General features: G+C 36.2%; 2 protein-coding genes across 2 annotated transcripts in view; one reads left to right on the forward strand and one right to left on the reverse strand.

Annotated features, from left to right (window-relative positions):
- Positions 1-20,628, reverse strand: part of LOC102802861 (phosphoacetylglucosamine mutase-like) — a 43,016-nt gene extending 22,388 nt beyond the window's left edge. Inside the window, exons 1-7 of the mRNA XM_085504332.1 lie at positions 20,487-20,628; positions 19,491-19,561; positions 17,402-17,531; positions 14,782-14,877; positions 14,219-14,292; positions 12,588-12,715; positions 4,390-4,545 (exon numbers count right to left, since the gene is read on the reverse strand). Of these exons, the coding sequence (XP_085360458.1) occupies positions 4,390-4,545; positions 12,588-12,715; positions 14,219-14,292; positions 14,782-14,877; positions 17,402-17,531; positions 19,491-19,561; positions 20,487-20,590 (759 nt within the window). The 5' untranslated portion in view covers positions 20,591-20,628. The remainder of the gene's footprint in view (positions 1-4,389; positions 4,546-12,587; positions 12,716-14,218; positions 14,293-14,781; positions 14,878-17,401; positions 17,532-19,490; positions 19,562-20,486) is intronic.
- A 264-nt stretch (positions 20,629-20,892) lies between these two features.
- LOC100371978 (alpha-1,6-mannosyl-glycoprotein 2-beta-N-acetylglucosaminyltransferase-like) overlaps positions 20,893-22,205 on the forward strand; it is a 73,020-nt gene continuing 71,707 nt past the window's right edge. Inside the window, exon 1 of the mRNA XM_002735781.4 lies at positions 20,893-21,713. Within this exon, the coding sequence (XP_002735827.1) occupies positions 21,096-21,713 (618 nt within the window). The 5' untranslated portion in view covers positions 20,893-21,095. The remainder of the gene's footprint in view (positions 21,714-22,205) is intronic.

A 22,205-nucleotide genomic window follows, 5' to 3' on the forward strand; every position in this document is an offset into this window, starting at 1 on the left:
AATGTTTTTGTGCCAGGCGACAGTTTCGGACATTGAATGTGACTGTTTAACTATTTTTTCATGTGCAAACTGCAAGTGCTAGTGCTGATACCATATTCATGTTTGGGACTACATGACAGGGCTGTGTGGCCATCTCCCTGTCAAATGGCAATTTTAATGCGCTATCCTGGCATCAACCAGGCTTGGTCGAACACAAGCACCTGCAGACCTTAACCAAGGTTCCCCCAAAGTCACATTCGTTAGTAAATGAAACTCAGCCAGTGGAATTGGCCTTCCCATTTGAGTCTGTGGCACACTCACCCAGGGTAGCTAGGAGGCCAACCCTTTTTTTGGTGCTAGGACTAAGGTAGGATTTGAACTACCAATCTACTGATCATGAGTTTGATAAAACAATGACTGTGAAATATGATACCAGAGAAAATTATTTAACATTGTGTTAATAAGAAAAATCAAACCAGTAATTTGACAAAAACAGCCCAGATGAATAATTACTCTGGGGAAGTGGATAAGTTCATTGTCAGCAAAGCTTAGTTGGAGTTACTGCATCCCAAGTTATAATTATTGAAAACTGACACATTACGTCATTTATCGATTAAAACATTTATTGTCTTTTCTACTATAAATCCCATCATGCACCACTGTTTGAATTGTGCGTCTTGTGCTCGCTAAACACAACTAAACTCGGAAGTACTTCATGTTCGACGTTTGAAATTTCCTTGAGTGCAATGGTAACATAAGTAAATATAGTTGTTGCATTTATTACAGTAGCCAATATATTACTCAACGTGCTAATCTCATAATGTGTTCAGCCGAGTCTTTGCAATAAATAATATTACTACTATTCATTTAAAGACTGTTTGTTTGTTTTCAGAACCAGGATGTATCGTTTACTCCTACTCTTGTCTGCAGCTATCTTAAATACTGCTGGTTGTCGTGGAAACATCATGTGTCATTGTGATTATAAGAACATGTTATTAGTAGACTGTGGTGGTAACAGTCTAACATCAGTGCCAGACGATGTTCCAAATAAAGAATCCTTAACTTCATTATGGCTCGATAAAAACAATTTCAGATGTGTACAACAAGATATGTTTAAAGGTTTCCAAAAATTGCGAAATCTCTGGCTGGATTCGAGTAATGTCCACGAACTAGAAGTAAGAGCGTTCTGGGAAATCAAAGGGCTTCATCAGTTGTATTTGAGAGACAATAATATTTTGAATATTGACGAAGACAACTTCAGTGGACTTGAACAACTGACTTCGTTAGATCTGAGGAACAACCCAGTTCAATCGATACAGAACAGTGCATTTAAGGATCTTGTAAATTTAAATGCTTTAAATTTCAGTGACTGTAATCTCACCACATTGCATTCTGGGATTTTACGAGGGCTTACAAAATTGGAAGTACTGAAATTTGAACGTTGTAATATTTCAGCCATCATGAACGAGACATTTGATGCACTCATTAACTTGAAAATTCTTTCTCTGCATGGAAATCAGCTGCGAAACATTGATGGAAAATTGTTTCATTCGCTCACAATACAGACACTTGATGTAAGTTGCAATCTGTTACGCGGTGCAATAGGGAACTTGTGCAATAATGTACAGTCTGTGGAACGCCTCAACTACGAAAAGAATCTATTTACAACGATCAAATTTGATGAGTCATACAGCAAGTGTCGTAACCTCACATATCTAAACATAGCAAATGTTGCCAATAGCATCTCTGTAATGGGAAACACCTTCCAAGGTCTTAAAACCATTAATATAACAGAACTTGATTTCCATGGCAACAAGATGAAAGATTTAGATCCTGATGCACTCACCAGTTTTGAAAATCCGATCTTATTGAATTTGGGTTCTACAAATATTCGAACTGATTTTACACGCACGTTTGAAACCCTACTGACAAAGAACAAACTAAAAACGCATTCTTTATTACTTAACGACATCTCTCATCTTTCAAACATTCTACTACAATCTCACCACAACATTGTACAGAATGTATGGCTTAGAGATTTAGACCTGAGTGACAATCAAATCCCAAGACTTGTAGAAAGAATGTTCCAATGGTGTCCTTTGATTAAGAAGTTAAACTTGATGTCAAACAGTATTACAAATGTAGCTGTAAATACGTTTCTTGGTCTAGAGTACCTTACAGAGCTGGACCTCAGCGACAACTACATTTGGAATATAAAAGCAGATACCTTCAAGAACAGCCAGCTCATTGAACTGAACTTGTCAAATAACATACTGGTGTTTGTAGGATTTGAAGGTCTAAAAAAGCTAAAAAAGCTCAAGCTATCAGATCAAGGCAAAGTACGAATCGTAAAAGAACAATTCATTAAGTTGGAAAGTCTGGAAGAGTTGGACATCAGTTATAATTTCTGGGGGAGCTCTTTCCAACTTCCACTTTGTAATCTGACATCACTAAAAAAACTGAACATTTCGATGACTACTATTGAAAATGACATGCGTAATTTCTCGATAGATGATATGTCAGAGACATGTTCAACGTTCGTCAGTGAGCTGACGCACTTAGATTTCAGTATGTCTTACGTTGATAACATGCACCAAATAGAGAGATACTTCTACAAAAATAGAAAGGCGTTGATAAATTTGAAAACGCTTAATATATCTTCGCTATTACATGCAGAAAGCTACAAATACTTTCCCTGGAATATATTTACAGAACTAATAAATCTAAAAGAGTTACAACTGCAAAATAACCACATAGGTAACCACTTACTTCCCAGAAGTGATCCTTTTAGTAAGCTGACAAATTTACAAACTCTCGATGCAAGCGGCAACCGCATAACAAACATCGCAGCCTGGAAAGGACTACTTAACATACAGAAATTGGGTTTGCACGACAACTGGTTCGACGTTGTTGAAACTGAAACGTTTAGTGATATGAAAAATCTGGAATCACTCTACCTGCATGGTAGTCAGTTTGATTGCGGTTGCACGATAGACAGGTTTCATAGGTTTCTGAAAAAACACACAACAATTTGGACATCCGAGGCAGCTGCGTATGACGGCCGGCCATTCTGGTTCCAGAATTACAACTGCAGTGAACCAAAAATGACCTATGTCATTGATGCCTATTCCTCTCCATGGAAATGTGACAAAATACTAATTGTGTTGGTGACGTTCGCCATAATCACAGCATGCATGGGGCTCAGCTTCCTTTTGTATAAATTTTGCAGATACGAGATACGATACATTTGGTTTGTAGTCCGCTTAAAACTGAACTGCGTTCGACATGCGGAACATACAAATCTTATTAATTTAGATGAATATGACTATGACGTCCATATTTCGTATAACATTACTGACGAAAACTGGGTCATCGACCATCTGTTACCATTTCTTGAAAATCATCTTCAGATCAGAGTCCATATAAACGACAGAGACATGCGAGGTGGGGTGAACAGACTTTCGTACGCAAGTAATTTGATATTGAAGCGCACCAGAAAAATAATGTTTGTTTTATCAGATAATTTTGTGCAAGACAAATACTGTATGTTAGAATTACAATTAGCATTTGAGAAATTATTCAATGACCACGAAAATATTATGGTTTTTGCAAACCTTGAGCGCATAAATAAAAACTTGCAGCCGTTAATGCTGCGTTTGCCAATATGTAAGAAAAGACAAAACAAATGGTATCGGTATAATGAAATAACTCGGGATGCATTCTGGAATGATCTTAAAGAGAGTATTGCAGAAAACGGGAGTGTAAACCACACTGTACAGTTACTATAGCAACATAAATTTAGGGAGGGTAAATTTTCATTCATTCTTGATCAGACAAGATTTTGCAGTCACACTAAAAAAAGGAAAACCAAGTAAAAAGATTTATTTCAGATATAACACAAAAACCAGCCTAACCAATCATCTCAGAGTGGACACTAAACGGCGAATTGACGCAAGGTTCAAAATTTACAATATAGTCAAGAGACTATATAGCAATTTCAGCATTAAATGTAGAACACAATAAATTTCCAACAAAATCTTAAAATGTAATGATTGTGGTTCATGAGAAAAACAAGCTAAAATATATTTTGGCACAATAAGACAAGAATACTGCATATACACACAGTTGTGTTACAATATAGCAGTAATGTAAAGAAAAAACAGTGTAAGAATGTCATGTAAATAAATAAATAAATAAATAATGCATTTTAAATACATTGTATACATTGAATATAACCCATACACGATACTGTGCAGTGTCTGTTCAATTTTGAAAACAAATAATTTAAATCTTGAAATCTGATACCTTTTGTGCTTTCTAAATTGAAAAAAAAACAGCAAAACTTTTTTACCCAAGATTTTTTTTTTAAATTCTTCATTGTAAATAAAAAATAAATATAAACAGACTTACATTGTCATTCAGTTTTCTTATTGATCCATCATTGTAGATAGTAACTGTGATTGTTTCATTTAAATATTTCAGTAACTGCTGTACTTTCAGTGCTCCTATGCCATTAGCACCATCTATATGTATCTCGGTTTGATACTTTGTATTACTTGTAGAGGCCTGGAATAGTTAAAAAAAACAAGTCATTGTTAATGACATAGTCCCTGTTGGAATTAGGAGAAATGTTATTCATGCATTGTTACTCGTATGCCATTAGCACCATCGATATGTATCTCGGTTTGATACTTTATATTACTTGTAGAGGCCTGGAATACAGTGTTCTTCCCAGGCTCAGAGGCAAGCATGGCGGACTAATTTGCATACTTTTCAGGATTCACTCACAATCAAAGAAAGCTTAGAAAGAACTCCCATGTGCTGAGAGTATTGGAGACACATTAAATATAATTTGAAATTACTTAGCTGAAAACTAATTATGCAAATCAGAAAATTAACATGAACAGATTTGATTGTAAAACTAATGAGGTCTGCGCAATGTAACAAAAACTCTATGTACCAAGTTTAATTGAAATGTGATTTGAACCAACAAATTATGAATTATTATGCTAATTAGGGAAATAATATGAACAGAGTTTTACCCCAAACTAATTAGGTTTGTACATTGTCCTAGAGCATCTTTGTACTAAGTTTCATTAAAATGGAAATTAGTACTTTAGATATCAGTGTGAAAGCTTAAAATCGGTTAATTATGCAAATTGGGTAATTAATATGTACATATTTTAACCCACAATTATTCAGGTCTGTCTATTGTCCTACAGCATCCATGTATAAACATTCATTGATATGTGATGATTAGTACCCGAGATATCAGTGTGAAAGTTGTAAATTGGTTAATTATGCAAATTAGGTGATTAATATGCACAAATATTTACCAAAAACTAATTGGGTCTCTGCATAATTCTAGATTCATTGAAATGTGATGATTAGTACTTTAGATATCAGTAGAAAAGCTGAAAATTAATTATGCAAATTAGGTAATTAATATGCACACTTATTTACTTTGAAACTAATCAGGTCTCTGCATAGTCCTAAAGGATCTATGTACCAAGTTTCATTGAAATGCGATGATTAGTACTTGAGATACCCGTGGAAAAGCTGAAAATTAACTAATTATGCAAATTAGGTGATTAATATACACAAATATTGATCCGAAACAATCAATCTCTGCATAGTCCTTGAGTATGTAAGTACCAAGTTTCATTGAAATGTAATGCTCACTACTTATATCAAAAGCTGAAAATTAATTAATTATGCAAATTGGGTAATTATATGTACTGATATTACCATAAAAACTATCAGGTCTGTGCAGTGTCATATGATATCTATGTACCAAGTTTCATTGAAATGTGATGATTAGTACTTGAGATATCAGTGGAAAAACCGAAAATTGACTAATCATTATGCAAATTAGGTAATTAGTATCCACGGATTATTACCAAAAACTAATCATAACCTAGCATTAGTTCAGAGCATGTATGTACAAAGTTTCATCAAAATCCAATGAGTGGTTGTTTAGATATTAGTGGAACAGTCATGGAACCGCTAAAAATTAGCTAATTATCATGCAAATTAGGTAATTAATACGCACAAATTTTTACCAAAAACTAATCAAATCTGCGCATATGTTCAGAGCATCTATGTACCAAGTTTCATCAAAATCCAATGAGTGGTTCTTTATATATCAGTGGAACAGTCATAGAACAGCTAAAAATTAGCTAATTATCATGCAAATTAGGTAATTAACGAGCATGGATTTTTACCAAAACCTAATCAAATCTGCGCATTCGCCCAGAGCATCTATGCACCAAGTTTCATCAAAAACCGATGTATGGTTCTTGAGATAGCAGTGGAACAGTCGGACACACATACACACATACACACATATACATGTACATATACACACACACACACACACACACATACACATACAGACAGACACACTAACTGCAAAGACTCCCATTTTGTGCTTCGCACATGTGAGTCAAAAACCAACATACAAGACAGTATTAAAATGTACTAAAGACTTTATTTACATTACATAATACTTTACATAATATACCATAATTTGACAAGATCGTCATTTAATGTGAACTGTTCCATAAAACTTAGTCTAAACTAATCCTCCTTGACTTTGCTGTGCTCCAAACTTTGGCTGCCTTACTGTAGTTAAACTCGTCATAGACGTACACGGGACTTTGTTCCATACAATCATGTTGTGCTTTGAGCATAAACTGCACAACATTCCTAGTGGGAAAAAAATGAAAAATAAAAAAACACAATGAGGATTGATGTTCAAATAAATGTAAACATAACGATTGAATTGTGCCACGACCAGGGACCCAGTGCCGTATGGATAGCATACCGTCTGCAAAACATGTTGTTTACATACATGTTGGTTTTGTCAGGTCAACAACAAGGAGACTCGAGAATTTTGAGGAAAAAAAACATGAGGTGACTATTCAATTAAAATTAAAATGTAACGATAGAATTATGTATACAAATAGGGATTCCATCGATCATAGCTCGTGACGATAGCAGCTGTCGTTCGCAAGACGTTGACAGGCCGCCATCTTGGAAATACCCACACAGGACAACATGTGACCGGAAGATTACAAAAAATCGATTTTTATTTAATTAATTACCCATTAATCTATGAAGATATCCATAAATAATCTAAAACAAGCAGCCTAGTGGCTGAGATAGCTCCGCTGTTAGCAATGCACATTTCAATTAAAGAACTGAAGACATCATTAGAAAATGAACAATATGTATAGTATCAAAGCAATCGGACTTGCAGTTTTTAACAAGAAGTCGAAAATATCACTTTTTACCAAAAATGACAAAAATATTCACCAAAATTAGAGAATTGAAGATATCATCACGAAATGAACAAATCTGAGAAAGGTCTACATGTAGTATCTATATATGTAATATCAAAGCAATTGAACTTTTGGTTTTTAAGAAGAAGTCGAAAATATCACTTTTTACCAAAAATTACAAAAATATTCACCAAAATTAGAGAATTGAAGATATCATCACAAATGAACAAATCTGAGAGAGGTCCACATGTAGTACCTATATATGTAATATCAAAGCAATCGGACTTGCGGTTTTTAACAAGAAGTCGAAAATATCACTTTTTACCAAAAATGACAAAAATATTCACCAAAATTAGAGAATTGAAAATATCATCACGAAACAAGTCATTGTCAATGACACGTCCCCGTTCCGTTCATATTTGAGTGACATATACATTCAAAGCAGATCATGACCGAAATGCACCTGCATATGTACAACACATTGTACTAAATCTGAACAAAATCCATCCATGCATGACTGAGATCTGGTTCCGGAATTGTGAAAATACGTGATTTTAATGCATTTTCGGTCTTAAAATGGCCATCATTCAGCTATTGTTAAGCGGATCATGAAACAAATGCACATATCTATTTGTGACATGATGCACCATGTGTGTGTGAAGTTTGAACTTGATCAATCCAGACATGTCTTGGATACGGATCCAGAACTGAATTCTTTAAGAAAATGGCCGCCAGTTGGCCATTTCGAACTTGATCCGGAAAAAAAAATGACGTGCATCAAGGTCCTATTATGTTTAATGTAAGTACCAAATTTGAACGAAATTCGTCCATGCATAACTGAGATCCGGGTTCGGAATGGTGAAAATGTGCGATTTCAATGCATTTTCGGCCTTAAAGCAGCCGCCATTTGGCTATCGTTAATGGGATCATGAAACAAATGCACATACATATTTGTGACATGATGTACCTTGTGTGTGTGAAGTTTGAACTTGATCAATCCAGACATGTCTCGGATACGGATCCAGAACTGAATTCTTTAAAAGAAAATGGCCGCCAGTCGGCCATTTCGAACTTGATCTGAAAAAAAAAATGATGTGCATCAAGGTCCTATTATGTTTAATGTATGTACCAAATTTGAATGAAATCCGTCCATGCATAACTGAGATCTGGGTCCGGAATGGTGAAAATGTGCGATTTCAATGCATTTTCGGCCTTAAAGCGGCCGCCATTTGGCTATCGTTAATGGGATCATGAAACAAATGCACATACATATTTGTGACATGATGTACCTTGTGTGTGTGAAGTTTGAACTTGATCAATCCAGACATGTCTCGGATACGAATCCAGAACTGAATTCTTTAAAACAAAATGGCCGCCAGTCGGCCATTTCGAACTTGATCCGAAAAAAAAAATGACGTGCATCAAGGTCCTATTATGTTTAATGTATGTACCAAATTTGAACGAAATCCGTCCATGCATAACTGAGATCCGGGTCCGGAATGGTGAAAATGTGCAATTTTGATGCATTTTCTGCCTTAAAATGGCCGCTATTCGGCTATCGTTAATCGGATCATGAAAAAAATGCATGTGCATATGTCCCATATAATGTGTGATGTATGAGTGAAGTTTGAACATAATCGGTCCATGCATGTTCGAGATACAGGTGATCACGGACGGACGCACGGACGCACGGACGGACGGACGGACGCACACAGGGCAAAACATAAGTTCCCGTTTTCGGACTCCGTCCGAACGGGGACTAATGAACAAATCTGAGAGAGGTCCACATGTAGTACCTATATATGTAGTATCAAAGCAATTGGACTTGCGGTTTTTAACAAGAAGTCGAAAATATCACTTTTTACCAAAAATGACAAAAATATTCACTAAAATTAGAGAATTGAAGATATCAAGATGAAATGAACAAACCTCAGAGAGATCTACCCAAGGTACATATACACCAAGTATCAAAGCATTCAGGCTTGTAGTTGTCAAGAAGAAGTCGAAAAAGTAAAACATTGACACGGACGACGACGACGACGACGGACAATCACTCATATGATAAGCTCCGCTTGACAAAGTCGACAGCGGAGCTAAAAAAGTTGACAGTAACGAGTGATGTTTTTTTTTTCATGCCATGTCTATATCAGCCTTGTGTCTAAGATTGAAATCGGTGTAGGCCTACCATGTTTGGTGTTCTTACGTTCGGCAAAACAAACACACACTGGCATTTTATTTCTAAAATTACAAAATCTTACCTCAACAATCTGAAGTTGACCTTAACCAGGGAAATGTCTTCTTCCACGACTCATTAAAACCAGCCTCACGCCGTTTCTGTGTTTCTACACGCTTCCGTTTCTGTGCTGTGCTAGCGGTGATTGTACTTAAGCGTTTTAGCCGGGCGGCATCAACCTTTTTTCCTTTGCAGGTTTTGTCATATAGCATCTTGGTGTTCAACTATTTGCAACTCGAGTGACAATTTGTTCCCTATTGACAGCGTCCGTACTTCACACATGTTTAACAATGGGACTGTTTAATTCATCCCGGCAAGTTCAAACCGCCGTGGTGTTGACACGTGATAATTTATGCAGTGCTACATGTGAGCGGGTCAAATGGATGTAAACAGTGCATCCTATTAGCATGGCGGTGAAGTTGTAAGCATGGCGGTCAGAGCCCAAGCATGGCGACCGGGTCACCACTAGTGTTCAGATTACAGAGGTTTTACTTTGTACCACACTGACAGCAGTGCAACCCAAACTAGTCACTTACTAGTGTTCAGTTTACAGAGGTTTTCCTTTTTACTACACTGACAGCAGTGCAACCCAAACTAGTCACTACTAGTGTTCAGTTTACAGAGGTTTTCCTTTGTAATACACTGACAGCAGTGCGACCCAAACTAGTCACTTACTAGTGTTCAGTTTACAGAGGTTTTCCTTTTTACTACACTGACAGCAGTGCAACCCAAACTAGTCACTACTAGTGTTCAGTTTACAGAGGTTTTCCTTTGTAATACACTGACAGCAGTGCAACCCAAACTAGTCACTACTAGTGTTCAGTTTACAGAGGTTTTACTTTGTACCACACTGACAGCAGTGCAACCCAAACTAGTCACTACTAGTGCTCAGATTACAGAGGTTTTACTTTGTACCACACTGACAGCAGTGCAATCCAAACTACAGTCACTACTAGTGTTCAGATTACAGAGGTTTTACTTTGTACCACACTGACAGCAGTGCAACCCAAACTAGTCACTACTAGTGTTCAGTTTACAGAGGTTTTCCTTTTTACTACACTGACAGCAGTGCAACCCAAACTAGTCACTACTAGTGTTCAGTTTACAGAGGTTTTCCTTTGTACTACACTGACAGTAGTGCGACCCAAACTAGTCACTACTAGTGTTCAGTTTACAGAGGTTTTACTTTGTACCACACTGACAGCAGTGCAACCCAAACTAGTCACTTACTAGTGTTCAGTTTACAGAGGTTTTCCTTTGTAATACACTGACAGCAGTGCGACCCAAACTAGTCACTACTAGTGTTCAGTTTACAGAGGTTTTCCTTTGTAATACACTGACAGCAGTGCGACCCAAACTAGTCACTACTAGTGTTCAGTTTACAGAGGTTTTCCTTTGTACTACACTGACAGCGTGCGACCCAAACTAGTCACTATTAGTGTTCAGTTTACAGAGGTTTTCCTTTGTACTACACTGACAGCAGTGCAACCCAAACTAGTCACTACTAGTGTTCAGTTTACAGAGGTTTTCCTTTGTACTACACTGACAGCAGTGCGACCCAAACTAGTCACTACTAGTGTTCAGTTTACAGAGGTTTTCCTTTGTACTACACTGACAGCAGTGCAACCCAAACTAGTCACTACTAGTGTTCAGTTTACAGAGGTTTTCCTTTGTAATACACTGACAGCAGTGCAACCCAAACTAGTCACTTACTAGTGTTCAGTTTACAGAGGGTTTCCTTTGTACTACACTGACAGCAGTGCAACCCAAACTAGTCACTACTAGTGTTCAGTTTACAGAGGTTTTCCTTTGTAATACACTGACAGCAGTGCGACCCAAAGTACAGTCACCACTAGTGTTCAGATTACAGAGGTTTCACTTTGTACCACACTGACAGCAGAGCAACCCAAACTACAGTCACCACTAGCGTTCAGATTACAGAGATTTTACTTTGTAATACACTGACAGCAGAGCAACCCAAACTACAGTCACCACTAGTGTTCAGATTACAAAGGTTTTACTTTGTACTACACTGACAGCAGTGCGACCTAAACTAGTCACTACTAGTGTTCAGTTTACAGAGGTTTTCTTTTGTACTACACTGACAGCAGTGCGACCCAAACTAGTCACTACTAGTGTTCAGTTTACAGAGGGTTTCCTTTGTACTACACTGACAGCAGTGCGACCCAAACTAGTCACTACTAGTGTTCAGATTACAGAGGTTTTACTTTGTACTACACTGACAGCAGTGCGACCCAAACTAGTCACTACTAGTGTTCAGATTACAGAGGTTTTACTGTGTACCACACTGACAGCAGTGCGACCCAAACTAGTCACTACTAGTGTTCAGTTTACAGAGGTTTTCCTTTGTACTACACTGACAGCAGTGCGACCCAAACTAGTCACTACTAGTGTTCAGATTACAGAGGTTTTACTTTGTACCACACTGACAGCAGTGCAACCCAAACTAGTCACTACTAGTGTTCAGATTACAGAGGTTTTACTTTGTACCACACTGACAGCAGTGCAATCCAAACTACAGTCACTACTAGTGTTCAGATTACAGAGGTTTTACTTTGTACCACACTGACAGCAGTGCAACCCAAACTAGTCACTACTAGTGTTCAGATTACAGAGGTTTTACTTTGTATCACACTGACAGCAGTGCAACCCAAACTAGTCACTACTAGTGTTCAGATTACAGAGGTTTTACTTTGTACCACACTGACAGCAGAGCAACCCAAACTAGTCACTACTAGTGTTCAGATTACAGAGGTTTTCCTTTGTACTACACTGACAGCAGTGCGACCCAAACTAGTCACTACTAGTGTTCAGATTACAGAGGTTTTACTTTGTACTACACTGACAGCAGTGCGACCTAAACTAGTCACTACTAGTGTTCAGATTACAAAGGTTTTCCTTTTTACTACACTGACAGCAGTGCAACCCCAAGCAGACTCTACATAACATAGGGTTTTCATATTTCCAAGTTTAAAGTGAAATATCATATCAGTTAGTAATATTTCACAATAAATGTCACTACTGTGAATGATATGCGCCACGGTTAATTAAGTGATAATGAACTAATTCACCTTTTCTCGTAGTTTCAGGAAAGCCTTTGATAGTTTCATATAATAACCTTCTTCAGTAGGTTCTCCATACTGGCCCTCCGTATTATGACAACGTACCATATAGTGTAGTTGTGGAGTTGTAAGTAAACCTGCACACAATAAAATAACAAGCAATTAATACACAGGTTTAAAACACATTGATTAATAAATGCTTTAAAAAAGTAAAATTTGCGCCATTGTGTTAAAACGCATTGTTTTATGTCCATGCATATGTCTCCAGGCACATCTAGGATATAATTAGGGACACACAGACACAATCTCAGCCATAAGGCTAACAAGTCAGATATGAGACATGTGTTGAAATACATATTATAATATATATTATCAGAGGTACATTACTTGGGGTTTGCAACTCGCATAGTACTGTATGGTGACATCATGTCAAGATCCCATTCAAGTCTCTTCTCGTAGATAGCGAGACTGAGGCTACAACCTTCTGACATGACATATATCAATGATCAAGGTTTGTAATGAAAAAATAAAACTTTTCTTGTCACTATCATAGTGAAAAATGTAATATATCGAAAATGTACAGAAAATATAGTTCTCGTAATCCGTCATATCGTGGGCAGCTATTTTGATCCACCTGGACATCCCAGTATCCCAGTTACCTCGGCCATGCGCATTCGCATTTTTCTGAGTTGGAACGCTTATGCGAGAGTGAGATTGTGACGGGATCTTGGTATCATGTCACCGTAGTTACAAACCCCAAGTAATGTACCTCTGATATTATGTATTATTATCATAATTATTTACGGTACAATAATCTCAAACTGATAATTTTGTATCAAATATTATTTCACATTTTTCATCCCTGTCAATTAAGAAAAAAGAAAAAAAGACTATTTTTTTACATTTGAGTAAGTTGTAATTTAAATTAAATAAGCAGCCTTTCAGCTGAGATAGCTCCGCTGTTAGCAATGCACATTTCAATTAAAGAACAGAAGATATCATGAGAAAATGAACAATATGTAACCTTGCTGTTTTCAACAAGAATTCAAAAATATCACTTTCACCAAAAAATGACAAAAATATTCACTAAAATTAGTGAATTAAAGATATCATCACGAAATGAACAAATCTGAGAGAGGTCCACATGTAGTACCTATATATGTGATATCAAAGCAATCAGACTTGAGGTTTTTAACAAGAAGTCGAAAATATCACTTTTTACCAAAAATGGCAAAAATATTCATCAAAATTAGAGAATTGAAGATATCATCATGAAATGAACAAATCTGAGAGAGGTCCACATGTAGTACCTATATATGTGATATCAAAGCAATCAGACTTGTGGTTTTTAACAAGAAGTTGAATACATCACTTTTTACCAAAAATGACAAAAATATTCACCAAAAATAGAGAATTTGAGATTTTGACATGAAATGAACGAATCTGAGAAAGAACCATCCAAGGTACTTGCATATCAAATTTGAAAACATTCTGACTTGCGGTTTCGAAGAAGAAGTTGAAATTGGAAAGTTGACGACGACGGACGCCGAACGATGACAGACAATCAGTAATATGAACAGCTCCGCTGTGTCGACTTTGTCTTCATGATGACTAGAATATATTCTTTGTCATAAACTCACCATAGTCCTTGTATTCTGCATTTAATGACTGGACACCTTCTGTTAATGCCTGAGATAGGCCTGGACTACTTGGCCTAGAAAACAAACAAACTGGGTCATAGTACAGAAAAATATTTTTGATTCAAATCTTGAAATAAAGCAAATTATGGCCGATGTTGAAAAAAGGGTGCATGAAAAGCAGTTTCCGTTGCAATATTAAATTTTTTTGAATTAGCATGCAACCATTAGAATTTGCATAAATAGATTGTATATATTTCGCTGTAATATTGAAGAGATTACAAACAAATAGAAAGAAAGAATATGAAAACTATTGGAGAATGTGCAAACCAACAAACTTCTTTAATTATTCATAACATCAAGTATGAAAGTGAAGTCTTTGGACAACAAATAAGCAAGGTTCGAAATATTCAGAGGAATTTACTGAATCTTCCATTTCAGGAAAAGCTCAAAAAATCTTAAGTAGCTAGCTGAGTTAATTGATTCTGAGATTGAGAAAATTTAATTTTTACTCAAAAAATAATCTCAACCCCTTAAACACTGATAAAAATACGAGATACGATTACCTGGTGTCTCTTGCAATTATAACGTGAGCAGTTTGCGAAACATCAATCATTTCACATTCAACTATTTTCTGCAAGGCTCCAACGATGTCCCCGTCTCTGAAATTGAGACCGATATTCGTTAGCATACATGTCTTTTGTGATACTGTCTTATATTTATAACAATCATAAATTGAATAAACATAATATAATAAATATACTCAAAATATAATACCAATAACTATAATCAATCAATGATTTGTAAGAGCATGCCAGGATTTGTGATATGGGATAAAGATTTTACAAGAAGCAAACTCTTGCAATTTTAAAACGCTTGAAACCGATCGCAATTTGTGTGCAAGTCAATCAAAAGCATTCCCAACCAATAGTGTCACAGAATACAATGGGTGTTTTGAAATTTCAATTATGTACGTAAATGAGCGAGACTATCGCCGCATTCGAAAACGCAAAATACACTTACATGTGCATGTATTACATGATTTGCTAATACCCCCGGTAAGCCCTGCGTGTCCAATCAAAGAAAGCTTAGAAAGAACTCCCATGTGCTGAGAGTATTGGAGACGTATTAAAAATTAACAAGCCATGCATGACACAGTTCCCCTGAGAGTTACCAAATTTAGGATATATAGTTTTGTTTATAGTGATATTATTATAGCATTATTCAAAACAAAATGGTCACCGGTCGGCCATTTTGAATCAGATTGTCAAACCAATACATCTGTATACATGTATCTATAAAATGAGGTATGAGGAATATATATATTTGAACATAATCAGTCAAAGCATGTCAGAGATATCGCACTAGAACCGCATTCATTGAAGCAGCCTCTTGGCTAAGGTAGCTCCACTGATAGCAATGCACCTTTCAATTAAAGAATTAAAGATATCATCACAAAATGAACAAATCTGAAAGAGGTCCACCTGAGATATCTATATGTATAATAACAAAGCAATCAGACTTGCCATTTTTAAAAATGACAAAATATTCACTGAAATTAGAAAATAGGAGATATCATCACTAAATGGTCAAATCTGAGTAAGGTCTACCAAAAGTAGTTTTCAAGAAAAAGTTGAAAAAGTAACTTAATGGTCGAAATAGCTCTGCTGTCTTACAAGAACTTTGTGGTACCCATTTTTGCACCGTAAATTCAGACCGTATGTAAACCGTTTTGTAATAAAATGTGTGTATTTTTATGAACATGTTTGTTTCTTCATTGCAAAAATGTTGTGGAAATCAATGACAACTTGTTTTGCATTTTTTTTTTTCTTCAAAAGGTCGTAATATTTTCCTGAGCCCGGCTTAGTGGACGAAATATGTAATTGGGATAGTTTTTCATGGATGGTGAAATAGTTACAATTTTAAACTAAAAAAAAATCATCTTTTTTAGATGGTCCTTGATTATAAGCGCTCCCCCTATTTTTCACCGATTTTACATGTTCAGCCACCTGGGCTTATGATCGGGGAAGTACGGTATAGTAAGATAAATACTGTAAATTACTCATACAACACAAACATTCAAATATGATTTGTAGACGCTCAATCTTGTACAGAGATACAAAGAAAAATGCTGCTCATTTATTAGATCAACTTTTTCTTGCTTGGCCATACATAGTGATAGTGCCCTCTAGAGTTAGGAAATTGAAATTCTTTCAGTGAAATTTTTCACAAAGATTACTGTCTTTTTTATTTCAAAATGTGGGCAGTTTAATCTTAATTCTTAATAAAACTATTTATTACATATTTTCTTGTGATATTAATGGTATACGAACTGTATTTGCTCTATCAGAAGTGCATGTGATTATGCAAGTTCAATATGGCAGTATGTTTTGATAATTTCGTAAGTTTGGTCTTCAAAAAACAAAAACAAAAGTGTTTTGGTCTTGTATTCGCTTCTAATGGAGATGGGCTTCTAATCAGGCAAATAGGATATTAATTTGCAAGCGTGTTCAATCACAAGCTAACTTAGCCTAGCCTCAAACAGATTTTCTGTTCATTCTGAGATCTCACGCAATGCTTAAAAAGACGCAAATCAAATGTTTGCTACAAAAAACAAGTGATTTGAATTTGGAATTCACTTTTTTTATGGTTCAATGTTGAAATGATGATCTTTAAAAAAGGGTTGTATTGTGTCATCAAAATTGAGTATTAAGTGTAGAAACACACAAAAAATAGTTTCTCGCGATTTCTTGACACCACTACGATGCAATAACTTTTGTTTTTCCTGGTTTAACGTTAATTATCCATGCTCGTTAATTGCCTAACACCAGATCTTGCTGTGAATAGAAAATGGTCTATTGCCATTTTAGCCATTCCTCAGACAATTAAAATGAATCAACTGTGGTGTGCTATATAAGCATGGTTCATCACCATCCCATATTGTAACACGATATACAGAGGAAACTTATGTAAACGTTCAAGTCTAGGTTTAAAGAATTAGAAATGATGTGTACATTTCATAAAGACATACTTTAACTGATGCCTGCCACTATAAATAATATTACAAGAGACCTAACGTCAAATTGCTTAGCTTCTTCAAAACAAGGCTGATGAAGTTTGTATGGTGAGAAATTTGCTAATTGCCAGAAAATATTTTCACACAAATATGCATTCAAAATGACTTACTTTTCATTGGCCAATAATGTAGCATGTTTCTCCCATGATGCTACTAACATTTCACCCATTGGCTCGATCAATTTGACTCCATTATCGCACTCAGGATTGTGGGAGGCTGTTATCATCACACCAACGGCAGCTACAAGTGAACCAGACAGATTGTCATTCAGATATAAATTGAAACAAGACAGTATGTAGTCCCTGTCATTTAATTATAAAATACTCATGTCAAAATAATACATGGAATATCTGCAAACAAATGAATTAATATGTACTCTATGTGGGTACAACTCATCATAAAGTAATTTCCCTTAATCCAGTATTGTACTGATAACTGATAACTTCCATTGACCCATGTCCGAAATCTCAAGAGTGCACAAGTGCAACAATGTGTCATACATGCTCAAGAAACTGCATTCATAAATCTGAGTAAACCTTGATGTACCTTTAATAACAACTTTACTTCTTTGTTAATGCAGGTTTTTGTATACTACCAGGACCTGGATTTGTTTCAGTATCACTACTATAATTCCAATCAAAATGTAGCTCTGACCCCTCTCTACAGTTACCACTGAGATTCGTAATGGTATGACCCATTTATCCACCAGCTGACAACTGAAGCTACATGTAGGCCTCATGTGTCAATGTGCCTGGCCAAGATTTATAAACAGTAACTGTAAAATGTTTTCACTAATCTTCAACTTTGTGACCCGGTATTTATAATGGAATGCAATTTTTACAGTTTAAAGATTTAATATACAACAACATTTTTGACCACTTTTTTTTCAAAATTTCCGCGTTAATTTATCATAAAAACCAAACAAAAACCAGACTGTGGTCTATTTCTGTCACTGATTCAGATCAAGGTCATGACATCACTAAAAACCCCAGCATTACGATCTAATCTAATTATTTATTCTGAGCATGCTCAGTTGTTCTGTCAGTGTTGTTAGGAGAGGTAATTTTGAATGAAAATCGTTTTAAAAGACCCACTTAGGATTTTCAGATCTGAAAAAAAAATTAACAGAGACTTGTTTATCAACCTGCCAAGTTTCATAGATATCTGCTGCAGAATTTCTTAGAAAATCTTGGAGATGTAAAGGAAAGTGGATGGACGGAAAACAGAAATTAGAAACTACATGTATAGTCCGTCTTCAGGCTGCGTCTGAACAAGAACGAATTATAAAATATTTGCCCCAGTTGAAGTACAAACTTCAATATAGTCACACGGAACACACGCTGGGCTATTATTGTCAATTTTTATTACCATGCTGGTCAAATATACAATACTAATTCCCAACTTCCATGAATCTGCGATGGCATTCTGGTTGTATTTGCGACTTTGTTAGTAAGGTCACTCAGCAAGTTGGTGAGGTCACAGTACAAGTTGGTGAGGTCACGGAGAAAGTGTGTGAGGTCACTGAACAAGTTGGTGAGGTCACTAAGCAAGTTGGAGAGATCACTGACCAAGTTGGTGAGGTCACAGAAAAAGTTGGTGAGGTCACAGAGAAAGTTGGTGAGGTCACAGAGCAAGTTGGTGAAGCCACAGTACAAGTTGGTGAGGTCACAGAGAAAGTGTGTGAGGTCACTGAACAAGTTGGTGAGGTCACAGAGAAAGTGTGTGAGGTCACTGAACAAGTTGGTGAGGTCACTAAACAGATTGGTAATGTTACAGGGCAAGTTGGTGAGGTCACTCAGCAAGTTGGAGAGATCACTGAGCAAGTTGGTGAGGTCACAGAAAAGGTTGGTGAGGTCACAGAGAAAGTTGGTGAGGTCACAGAGCAAGTTGGTGAAGCCACAGTCAAAGTTTGTGAGGTCACTGAGCAAGTTGGTGAGGTCACTGAGCAAGTTGGCAAGATCACTGAGAAAATTGGTGAGGTCATTGAGCAAGTTGCTGAGGTCACTGAGCATATTGGTGAGGTCACTGAGCATATTGGTGAGGTCACAGAGCAAGTTAGTTAGGAAAATAAACAACTTGGTGAGGTCATTGAACATAGTTGTGTGCAAATGTAACATACTGTGCCTGGAAAGACACTAAAATAAACTTATATGCATAGAAACATGTTTTGTTTATGTTTACATTTTGTCATGAACAAACCTTTAGTAGCTTTGGATCTCAGCACAGCCAATAAACCCATACGATACAATACAGAATCTAATGTATCAGCCCTGCAACCAAATCAATGTTGGAATTATCAGGTGACAATCATGAATAGATATATCTTAATCATCCCTGTAATCATATGAAGATGTATTATGATTGGAGATTCTGGTCAACAAGTTAAATTCTCTTTTTTCTGGACTGGACTGGTACATGTATGTTCAAATAGCACAAAACGTTCTGTTCAAAAAAATGTGTTTTCCTATAATTTGTCATTTTGTTTGCTGTGTTTCATCAGAAATTCAACAATTTGGCACTTAAATCAACTACTCCTATTACTATCAATACAACAAACCATTGATCATTTAGTTTCAACTTTCTGAGGGCAGTCATACATGCACACATAAAATAATAACAATTTAAAAGCTTTTACACTGTTGTCTAAAATAGCATGATTGACATCAGTTTTTGGACATTACAGTGACTATTACAGTTTTGCAACATATTGCAAATTTTGTACTGCATCACGTTTTGTATGGATACCAAGGCAACAAATTTAACACATATATGTATGAAAGACATTGATTATGTTCACAAACTTGAAAGCTCACTTTCAATTTTTATTTATGGTATGCGTGATTTGTAGGCTCTGTAAAAAAAAGCCATATTTTACAAGTGTTTACATCGCCATCTACGTCGAGTATATTCTAATGGTAGTTTGGTACCTACATTTATATTGGTCTAAGATTTGCAGGTTATAGCGCCCTCACTTAGTTGGGTTATGGTGTTAGAGGTGTAATTGTTGGAATAAATTTCCTCATTGTTCTTTTTAATATATTCATTCATTACCTAACCCAATGAGAACATGGCTGAAATCGCTTGATTCAGGGGGACGGTTAAAACAGCACACCATTTGATTGGAAATTCCTGATTTTAATATCTTCAGCTATGCGATGATTCGACAAGTCACTGATCGTTTTATTTGTACCTTACCTTGCTCTGAAACCGGCAGTGCCGTATGTAAATTGTCTGCCATCTGTGCGTGTGTGCTGTGATGCGCCTCGTAGGGCTGCACTCCACCACTCGTTATTCGCCATAGTTCGTTTTCAGTTTGCCACATTGCCGACACTTGACCATTTAAGTCTTTGATAATAAATCAACCATGAACTCCATCGGCGTTTTGTGAGTGCATTGCAACGATATTACTAAAGTTTACGCAAATAAAAGTGTTGTTTATATTTAATTTTAATAATAAAACGACATGTTTGATGTTTTTTATTAATATGTTTACGATACCGAAGAATATATGTATATATAAAAAGGCAGCCAAAGTATTATCGTTCTCGTGTCAGCTGATCGAAAGAAAAAAGACACAGCTAAGCGGTATAGAATTAGCACATGCGCATTTCATTTTTTCGGTTGATATGGAAGAAAGAAATACGAGGAATACCGTTTAGTTGTTCACACAAAAAATGACAAGTCTCGTTGAAGCCCTTTCCTCTGGATGACGTAGAAATGACGTGGATTTGACATATGTGGGATCTCGTGGTGTGTGGTGTTAGGTTAGACTACAAACAACCACAGATAGGTTGGTGACATGCAATGCGGCCTTTCCGTGTTTTCAAGTTGTTGGTGTTTCTTATGTTACTGGTGACGTTTTCGCTATATATCTTAGTGTCCAATGAGGAAGCGAACCACCAATCTCGGAGACCCCAGGGCCATGATGTGTACGACGTAGCTGTAGTTGATCCTCCTGCGCCGCATCCAATACGAAACGTGGTTAGAAGTCGTGAAAACGAGCCCATTCACTTCGCTCAAGGAAAACCGCTGTCAAGTTCAAGGACTGTTGATCCCCGCGGTCAAAATGATACGAAGAATATTTCTTCTCCCAACAACACATTCAATAAAGTCCGAGATGGAAATGAAATTTTTGAGAAATCATCTCAACCTAAAATCAACTTCAAAAGCATTGATGACATGAAGGCTGCAATGTTAGAGACAAATCACCGGCAACACATACGAAATTTGGACAAGTTTCCAACACGACCTTCTGACGGTGTCGTGATTGTCGTACAGGCTCACCAAAGACACGAATATCTTCAGTACTTAGTGAACTCGATGAGAACAGTGCCTGAAATTAACGAAGTGTTGCTGGTAATTAGTCTTGACTGGTACAGTGACGAAATGAATGCTATAGTGGACAATATTGATTTCTGTCAGGTAAGCCAATTTTGAAATACATTTTTGACTTGAAAATAAATGTTATAATGCAGTTTTGATGGAGAAAAGATCATCCTGTCTACATCTTTTGGTGTGAAATTTTAAAACGCAAACATGTTTTTATTTATTTGTTAGTTTGTTTGTCTATTTATTTATTTCTTTATTTACTTACTCTTGCTTATGATAAACATTTTTCTGTAATGTTGTAAAATGGGTCTTGTTGATGGATATTATTTTAGTTTGTGATTGTCTTTTGGGATTTTGGTCAGATTTTCAGCACAAACAATTTCCAATCAGTATTTTAGGGTGTTTAGTTTGAAAGGATGAAATTTTGTGAAACTTTTTTTACTCACAAAATTACATGATTTCTCTTGAATTAAGAAATTTGATAAAATTGTCTTTCGCCAAATTGAAGACATTTTCATAGATTCTTGAGCCAAAAGTTGACAGCGAAGTTATGAAAGTAGTTTTAATTGGTTTACCGTAATCTTT

This window comes from Saccoglossus kowalevskii, chromosome 10 (assembly GCF_978046115.1).
Source record: "Saccoglossus kowalevskii chromosome 10, keSacKowa6.1, whole genome shotgun sequence".
Lineage (NCBI taxonomy): Eukaryota > Metazoa > Hemichordata > Enteropneusta > Harrimaniidae > Saccoglossus > Saccoglossus kowalevskii.